General features: G+C 46.5%; 1 protein-coding gene across 2 annotated transcripts; it reads right to left on the minus strand.

The window, feature by feature from the left end:
* Nucleotides 1–51: 51 nt before the first annotated feature.
* Nucleotides 52–9,407, minus strand: LOC124055235 (T-box transcription factor TBX19-like). Of its 2 annotated transcripts, XM_046381860.1 has the most exons (9): nucleotides 7,598–9,407; nucleotides 6,065–6,345; nucleotides 4,782–5,058; nucleotides 3,059–3,193; nucleotides 2,845–2,906; nucleotides 2,566–2,624; nucleotides 2,275–2,433; nucleotides 1,586–1,751; nucleotides 52–1,429 (listed from the first exon to the last, which is right to left on the minus strand). In XM_046381860.1, exons 2-9 carry the CDS (start codon nucleotides 6,343–6,345, stop codon nucleotides 1,264–1,266), a joined length of 1,305 nt encoding a protein of 434 aa, XP_046237816.1. In that variant the 5' UTR covers nucleotides 7,598–9,407; the 3' UTR covers nucleotides 52–1,263. The 2 variants fall into 2 exon arrangements, with proteins under 2 accessions (XP_046237816.1, XP_046237815.1); XM_046381859.1 differs by having other exon boundaries at nucleotides 6,065–9,407.
* Between the last annotated feature and the right edge of the window lie 21 nt (nucleotides 9,408–9,428).

Here is a 9,428-nt window from a genome sequence, read left to right on the forward strand (position 1 = left end):
GTCGTCATCACTTTGCTTCTTTATTTAATCCTTCAAAGTCAAACATGCAGTTTCATTGACAGACACCCAATAGTAAACACACAGTACATGCACTGACAAATACACAGAAATTCACAGTAATAGACTCTGCACATAAACAACATTTCACCGTCTATTTTTTTTTCATCCCTTGCTTTTCTTTTGGGGAAAATGTACTGCTGAAGGATACATTTCGTTTACAGTGTACCATTTTGGAAATAAAGAACAAATTCTGTTCTTGTGGCAGTTAGCTCTCTTTCTGTATGTCCCACTTAAGACTTCTTTATGTTGGGAAAAAATAAAATATTACAGCCAAACTTTCCACGAAACCTTTATTGACACAGAGCAGAATGACAGTAAGCTGTCTCACACATGCAGCAAAAAACAACGGGTAGAGGAATTCAGGACTTCCACATTCAGCAAAGTCAAAGATGTGAAACTGAAGAGTTGAGTTCATTTTGTTTCTGTTTTTTCAGCAACTACCAGAAGTACAGAAAGAACAACAAAGAGCCAACATGCAGCAGCTGAAACAACTGACAAAACTGTACAGGAAATGTATTTTTTTACTTTGTAAAAACCTTCCCTGTCAATCAAATATCAATTAATTAAATATCAATCAAGTATCATTCTGTACAGACATACAGGATACACTGGAACAAAGACAGACAGGACGACCACCTGTCATCGGCCTCACTACCAGAGGAGCTAATGGATGTTTTCACCTTCAGCACCAGAGGGCGCCACAACACCAACAACAAGATGTTGTCATCATCATCATCATCAGCACTGACAAACAAAAGGAAAAAAATGTTTTCAAGAATCAAAATCAGGGCTGTCCACAGAATTGTCTTTCTGACGATTTAGTTACTGATTTTCTGCAATTATAACATGATTATAAAGTAATGACACATGACACTGGCGGCCCCTGAAAGGTGGCTGCACTCCACCATTTGCCAACAGATATTAGCTTAGCAGTAGTTAGCAGTGGCCACAAGTGGCAGGTATTAGGCACAACAAGCAAAGACTCAGTCAGCTGTCGCTAATTGCTGCCAGCTGTCAGAGGCCACCTGTGGGTACAGGTAGCTTCCTGTGCCACTGGCAGACACCAGTTACTGGTAGGACATCTGGTGGGACATGTGTTTGTAGCCATCAGTGGTTAGCAGGACGTACAGGAAGTGACTCAGCAGCAGCAACTACAGACAGTCGGCACCTCCATTTGACCAATCACATCACATCACATCCTCCTCAGAATGAGTGGGTGGGGCCAGGTGGCCATCCAGCACCGCCCACTCGGCTGTGACCGGGAGGCTGCATGAGGGTGTCATTGCTGATTGGTCCGTGGAGAGTGGTGCAGGGCGAGTGGGAGGGGCTCAGCTCACTGCATCCAACTGTCCACAGGCAGGGATACTGACTGAACACAAACATGTTCATTTACATTTTTATACAGCAAATTCAATAACAGCAGTATTACAACAAACACTAAATTATTGTGTACTTTAGTTTTTGAGGCTGGAGGCGAAGTTCTGTCTGGTCTGATAAATTCAGAAGGTTGTGGGTGGTGCCTAACCTGGAGCTGTGAGGAGGAGGAGGAGGAGGGGGAGGCTGTGAGGACGGAGTGTTGCTGGTCAGGGGAAGGGAGGTAGAGGAGGACAAAGAGGAGGAAGAGGAGGCCGGACAAGGGGAGGAGCTGCTCCATCCATCTGATAACACCTGAACACCTTCAGACAGACAAACTGACAGAACGGACATTTAACGAATCTGTTTCACTAAAAATAAAGAGCCAGTAATCGCACACAAAAGTTCATATAAATGATGTCAGCGTTTGTATTTACTGTAAACAACACAATAGTAACCCTTGTTGGTCCCTCTGAACAACATTTTCAAATATCATATCTGCTTGTATCTGATTGTATACATCAGGATTTCAGGGCAAAAAATATCACACTACTCATGTGGAGGGCTGAAAAACTCATGTATCAAATATGATACGTTTGGTGTTTTTCCGTGGACGTAGAAGTATGTACAAAAATATACATGAATATTTTTAGATTTAGACTGTAAATAAATGTATGTAAATGTTTGTATACATTTATTCTTCTTTATCAAGTTTGTATATATTTCTATTACGTAAGTACATTAACTACCATGTACAAATAATATATATATATATATATATATATATATAGTATAATATACATATAAGCTGCAGTTTGAACAGAGATACAAAACTGGACACACACACAAACACACACACACCTGAGGAGTGTGAGCGGTGTGGCAGGTAGGCGGTGGGGTAAGGTGTGTGTCGCCCCGGGTAACCATGATGTTTGTAACCATGGTGATGGTGAGACGTCAGTGGGAGGCTGCTGCCATAAGGAAAAGCTCCGCCTCCTCCGGCCGAGCACAGTGACCAGCCTGCCACACACACACACACACACACACACACACACACAGTTAGCACAATGTATAGCTTATAGAAGGACTAAAGAAGAACAACAGCACATTAAGAACGACGTGTAGGTTTGGTCTGACACAGTACTGACTCACAGGGCTGAATCCCAGCACGACCCTCCAGTGACTCTGCTAAGCCCCGTCCACCTGGGTTCCTGCAGACATAAATCAAACACCCTCAGGACACCACCTGTGTGTGTGTGTGTGTGTGTTTCTGTAGTTTCTGTATCTTCCTCACTTGATACCAAACAAGCAGGAGACGGCAGCTCTGAGCAGCTGATAAAAACACTCTCATCACATGCTAATGCTAACTTCCTGTGGAATCCTGGTGAGAAACGCCAAATAAGTCGTCTGAGAGCTGACGTGACGTCGTACCTCTCTTTGGCGTCCAGGAAGGCTTTAGCAAACGGGTTGTACTTGATCTTCAGAGCTGTAATCTGCACAGGAAACCACACAGCAGAAACACACTACTGTTGTCAGATTTGATTGATGTAACACCTCTCACTGGCCACTTATTTACTGTTTCACCTTGTGTCCAGCTTGTTCCATTTCATTCAAAACTTGTTGCTTTTGTTGTGTGTGTGTGTACCTCCTCATTCTGGTAGGCCGTGACGGCGATGAACTGCGTCTCTTTGAAGGAAACGTTGGAAACCAGACGATGACGAGCGCCAACACACACGATGTGGAGCTGAGGCTCGTACTTATGGAGAGAGTTCAGCATGATCTGACGACACAGACAGGAGCACATTCACACCTGTTCATACACCTGGCTGTACCAGTTCACACATGTCCATACCTGTTCATACCCATCTGGACCTGTTCACACTTGTTCACACTTGTCTGTACCCATTCACACACACACCTGTACGTACCTGTTCACACTTGTTCACACCTATGCCTACCTGTCTGTACCTGTCTGTACCTGTTCACACTTGTCTTTACCTGTTCATACTTGTTCACACGCCTGTCTGTAAGTGTTCACACAGCTGTTCACGCCTGTTTGTACCTGTTCACATCTGTCTGTACTGGGGCTGGTGGAGTTATGTTGTTGCTCTTATGCCTTCTGTGCACAGTGTGCTCAGAGTATTGAAGTGTACTAGGTATAGTAGTAATACATCATAGTTTACTGGGTGAGGTATGGTACAAGGACTTCCAAACAACCTTCTGACATCCATCAGTACTTCCTGTCTGGACAAAAGCAGACTCAAACCTGAAAGTTTGAAAACCGAATGAAAACTGAGATCTGATCCAGGTGTAGCAGGTCCAGCAGTCAGTCTGCACGAGAGTTTGTGGAGTGGAGCCATCTTTGTCTTTTGGCCCAAACACTCTTTTATCCATCTGTCCTCCATCTCTCCATCAGCCCCTCCACCTCCACCTCGCCCTCCTCTTCCCCCTCACTAACGAGGCCCAATTAACCAATCCGAGCTCTCCAGGCGGGCACACAAAAACAAACTGTTTTCTATTCAGATTGAGAGGCTGGCTTCACATCTGACCCCGGCTGTGTGTGTGTGTGTTTACCCTGGCAGTGCCCACATTAGCTGGAGTGTGTGTGTTTGAATATAGTTTACTTCTCTCTCTCTCTCGTCCATCTGAAGCATGATGGGTAAATTAATTTCCCAGTAAAAAACATAATTACCATAATGTACAAATAAGCTGAGCAATTATTTCATTATGGCCGAGCTCTCTGTTCCAACTCTGCATTACTGCCCACCGTGTGTGTGTGTGTGTGTGTGTGTGTGTGTGTGTGTGTGTGTGTGTGTGTGTGTGTGTGTGTGTGTGTGTGAGTGTGTGTTTGGACAGGGATAATGGGGTAAATATAAACAACATTAATGCCAATTTTGTAGTGTGTGTGTGTGTGTGTGTGTGTGTGTAGGCCTCTCTGAGTGGTGAACGGCTCTCGACAGGAAGTGCATTAAACTGCTGCCGGCCAATTAAGAGCTGTTTATCCCGTTCCCGTGGTTACAAGGGCGCGAGCAGGTGAAGTGAGCGAAGAGAGGGACTGAAGTGGCTAATTAGAGGCGGTGGTCTCTCGCCCACTCCCATCCAATCCAGGGAGGAGAGAAAGAGAGACGAAGAGACGCTCTTGACATGGAGAGCCCGATAATGGACAGAAGAAGAAGACGAGAGGAAGAAAAAGTGAGGAAAGAAGAAGATGAACCCAAAGGACGAAGGAGAACAAGAAGGGAGGAAAGAAATGAGGAAAAAGAATGAAAACCACAGAAAGAAAAGCAGATGGATAAACGAATGACAGACAGGAAGGCAGGAAACTGAGAAAGAAAGAGAGGAAGTGTGTCCTGAACAGGTGTACTCACCTGTCCTCCCCCGTTCACCTTGTTGGTGAGTTTGACCTTGTTGAAGCTCACGGCCGCCTTCATCCAGTGAGCCCCGAAGTTGGGGGAGTCCGGGTGGATGTAGATGCCGCCGTGGCCCCGCCCCTCGCCACGGGCCTCCGCCCGGCCTGCCGCCACCCACTCCCCGTTCACGAACTTCCAGCGGCAGCCGTCGGCCGGCACGAAGTCCAGCAGGAAGGAGTACATGGAGCTGGGGTCCAGTCCGGACACGCTGACCTTCAGGACGGGGAACATCCGGCTGCGCACACACACACACACAGGACGATCGGTCATCTGAACAGGACACGACGACACACCTGCCCCACAAGGTGGCCTCGAAAACCACACACCTGATCAGGTTATTTTATCCAGCAGAGCAGGTTCAGCGCCACCGTACAGCACCGTGACGATGTCAGAGACACATCAGCATCAGATCGGAGCTTATTGATTACTGATCGTGTTTCTGTTTGAAAATCTCTCAGAAGTCAGATTCCCACAGTGAGTCCTCTACAAGGCAGCACACTGCAAAGGGATCACACGTGGTGGAGTAAAAACTGCAGTATTTTGGTGGAGTAAAAGTACAAAGCAGCAGAACATACGGACAGCTGGCACATCTGTGACCTGGTGTTAAGGACTTAGTGGTTTTAATTCTGAAGCCTCAGTCAGACAGACGAGCTGCTCTCCATCAGCGCCGGCAGCTGAAGTGGCGTCCAGCAGGTGTGAATGGAGTGTTTTCCCACCGCAGGGCGCCACTGGTCAACCCGCCTCACCACAAACACACACACAGGGACCATTACCGGCTGCTATTGAGACTAATCAATAACCCCGGTCAACAGGATCGCTGATCTGGAGTCAGCTTCAGACGCAGCAAAGTCCACGGCTCTCTGAGAGGAAAGGAAAAACCTCTGTGTCAGCCCTGTGATGAACTGACCACCTGTCCAGGTGTACACGCCTCTCGCCCAGTGTCAGCTGGGACAGGCTCCACCCCCCTGAGTTCAACTGACATCTGTTTCACATTATTTATCAGTTTTGCTGGTTCATGAAGTCTGAAGATGAATCAGCCACAAGTGGAAACACCTGCGAGGACGTGCAGGCCTGTGAAGGCTGCACCAGCCGTCCCACCAGGTGGACCGGCTGTCCCACCAGGTGGACCGGCCACCACACCAGATGGACCAGCCGTCCCACCAGGTGGACCGGCCAGGTGTCATCTCAGATGTTAAAAAACATTCACATGACAGGGACGAAGACACCGCCGTCCTAGTTACCGTCCGTTCTTGGTGACGATCATCTCGTTGGTGATGTGCTGGAACTTCCTCCACAGCTCGACGTCCTCCAGCGTCACCCTCAGCTCCCTCTCCGTCGGGTCGCCCTTCTCCCGGCCGGCCTGCAGCTCGCTCTCCACGGCGCTCAGCAGCCGTGACATGCAGCGCTCGGCCGAGCTGGGCCCGCACGCCGTCGATCCGCCGCTACGAACCACAGAGGCGGTCCGGTCTGCCGAGGACACGGACCCAGACTCCCCATCCTCCTGTAACCCCTCCACCTTCATCTGGACACAAACAAAGACAGGTGTGGTGCAGACGAACACACCTGGGTCACATTTCTCAGGTCTGCCTGTTTGTCAGGGCCTGGTGCTCAGGGAGTCCAGTCTGTCTCACGACTTGTCTCATGTCCCACAGCACTCGGGTTCAGACAGCTTGATTATTTTGTCTTTAATTTCTACTGAAGTTGCGAACCGTATTTTGTATTTTGTGCTCCATTCAGCCTGACGGTTTCTCTCCCCCCTTTGGGTTTCTGGAGGCTCGGAGACCTGAGACCTGAGACCTGAGACCTGAGACCTGAGCCCGATTGGTCTTTCATTTCAGAGACTTTAGGTCCACGAACGGGACATCAAACCTTTCACTCCCGAAACAAGCGCACAGTCAGATTTAATCTTTTCCTTTCATCTCTTGGTGTTCACACACTCAGCCTGATTTGCATGAAAACACACGCGTGTGTGTGTGTGTGTGCTCACCTCCTCGTGAAGTGCTGATGTTTAGCAGATTTTAATTTTCTGTGTCCAGTTTTGGATTCAGGATCAGCAGGACTGAATGTTGGACTTTTTATTTTGTGTTTGCTGTATTTTATCTTCAGGCAGATTCAGGGAAAATTTTGTTGTTGATGTTTGATTTAAAAGCAAAATTAACAATTAAATTGATTTGTGTTTTGGATGAGTGTGTGTTAACTGCAGTCACTTCACACCATCAAATATTCGCTTTTCTTTGTTTTCTATTTTATCTAATAAGAATAATAAGAAGGCCACATTAATATTTAATTTAAAACAATAATTTAATGAACAAACAGTGTGTTTTAACTTGCACTGAAACCTCAAATGAAATTTTAAAATGATTCTCTTTAAAGCTTCAATTTTGGATCAGTTTTATTTTGGTATTATTTAAATATTTCTAATTAACAAAGCAACAAAAATCAAATCAGAACTTCAACCTTTAATATGAGAGCAGTTAAATATTATCCTGTTAATTTCTGTTGATCTGATTAAATCACGACTCCGTTCTGACCTCCGGCAGGTGGACAAAGCGCTCGATTTTATTTCCGAGGATGAATTCAAAGGTTGAACAGCAACATGAAGAGTAATTATTAAAGTACACAAATAAATACAATAAAAATAAAACATTTAAATTTAACAAACACACAAATCACGACCACTGACACATAAATCTGACAGAAAATCCAAAATGTCTCAAATACAAAACAATCAATAAACTTTAAATGAATTCACAAATAAAATAAAGTGGGCTTACCTGAGAGCCACGACGCTGCTGACACGAGACAATCCAAAACCAAAAGTCCCAATAATAAAAATAAAGATAAATCTAAGTTAATTAATTAAAGAGTCGGTCGTCTTTTGGTTTGTAATGTGAAGCCGCTCAGCCTGCGAATGAAAACATCAGAAACAATCAGGGGAGGTCAGTCTGAATAAAGCTCGCTCTACCATTCTCTCTCTCTCTGCCTGTCTCTCTCTCTCTCACACACACACACACACACACACACACTCGACCACTCCATTTTAATTCCACAGGAGCTTCATCGGGCCGTAATTACAATGAAAAAGCAGAGGAGATACGAGCAGCCAGAACACAGAAATAAGACGCAACTCAGTTCACACGGCGGCGACGACAGGAAGCCACCGATTCTGTCAGGTGTGAAACGCGTCCACAGTGGGTCAGTGGGAAAAACACCAGATTCACACTGGAAAAGTTGGCAGCCGGCTGAGCTGTCTGACAGCAGTTTGGATCAAATAAAGATCTAGATTTGAAAAAGCCCACCAGCCCTGTGGAAGTGAGAGACTCTTTCAGCCGTGGGCATCGAGAGCGAAGCCTGCAAACACTGAAAACACAAAGAAACTGCAGCGTCTGGAAACGTCAGGCTGCTCAGAAGACGACCAGCGTCGTGTTTTAGTGCGGATGGCAAATCTGGGACGGACGAGCAAAACGGAACTTTGCACAATCGGCTCCGAAGGGGTGAAATTTTACTCAAAACTGGAAAACTGAGAGTTTGCATTCAAACACGTCAGCCCTCACATTTCAGTGTGGATGAGGAAAACTGGTGGCTGGTGGCCTGACGTTAAACCACCGGCCTCGGGTTTCAGCGGGAAGACGGGAGGACTGAGCTTTTTGAAAGCTGCCTTTAAGGCGGACAAATCTTTAAACTTAAAGGTGGATGCAGTCGAAGCAACAGAAGCTCATCACATGTTGGCGCTACAGTTCGACGAATCAGTAACGTCTGATCAGGGTGGGACTGATCAGGCTGCTCCTCGCTGCCGGACGTTTAAAGGTCACATGACAGCATTGAAGACAAACACCATAAGCTGTTCAGATCAGCATGTAATGGAGAAGAGGTCAACATCTGGAAACACACGAAGCCGCGTCCGTCGGTCTGCAGCGACACACGACACCTGCAGCGTGTGTGTGTGTTTTAATCAGCAGGCCGTGACGGCTGCAGATTACAGGCTTTAGAGACTTAACAGGCATAAAGAAGGTTGCAGGTAAACATGACCAAACCGGCCAACATGTGGGCAGAAAACAACTTTGATTCGTTGAAGAAATTCAAGCTCGTGAGCTGCATCATAAAGACAAACACCAAAATACTGAGAGGAGACCGAAGTCCAGCCGCCGAGGTTTGAATGTCATGCCTTCCCACTTCCTCCGGCTCTCACATTCAGACATGAGCGTCTGTTCACGGTGAACTGAAGCTGCTGAGAAATCTGGGCCATTTAACAGGAGGAGGACTGGAGGAACCAGACGTGTGCTCACAAGAGCCTGAACCTGCAGGAGCATGACGTGTGTGTGTGTGTGTCTGCCCTGGAAACCAGAGGGGGTGATCATAGCACTGGGGTTACGTCACTGCGTCAACAGAAACTATGAGAGAAATGACAGTTACTGGTGTCAATAAAGGATGGAGGCGTTTCGTTGAAGTTCATTCGGACCTAAAGAAGACTCGTGATGCCATACATCACAGTCAGTCCTTCAGAATACTGGACAAAATATTTTTTTTAAATAAACAGACCAGATTAGAACCAAACTAAACACCTCGAAACCTTTAAGGTCAGGTTGTACGTTCCTCTGGACATCG

This window comes from Scatophagus argus, chromosome 24 (genome assembly GCF_020382885.2).
Source record: "Scatophagus argus isolate fScaArg1 chromosome 24, fScaArg1.pri, whole genome shotgun sequence".
Lineage (NCBI taxonomy): Eukaryota > Metazoa > Chordata > Actinopteri > Scatophagidae > Scatophagus > Scatophagus argus.

What these genes read in the sequence shown, in the direction of transcription:
- LOC124055235 (XM_046381860.1), bottom strand. Translation starts at nt 6,345, where the DNA reads ATGAAGGTGGAGGGGTTACAGGAGGATGGGGAGTCTGGGTCCGTGTCC. An exon ending in TTCCTGGACGCCAAAGAGAG is followed by an intron (nt 2,625 to 2,844) that starts GTACGACGTCAC and finishes TTATGTCTGCAG; the next exon opens with GAACCCAGGTGGACGGGGCT. An exon ending in ACACCGCTCACACTCCTCAG is followed by an intron (nt 1,752 to 2,274) that starts GTGTGTGTGTGT and finishes CCGTTCTGTCAG; the next exon opens with TTTGTCTGTCTGAAGGTGTT.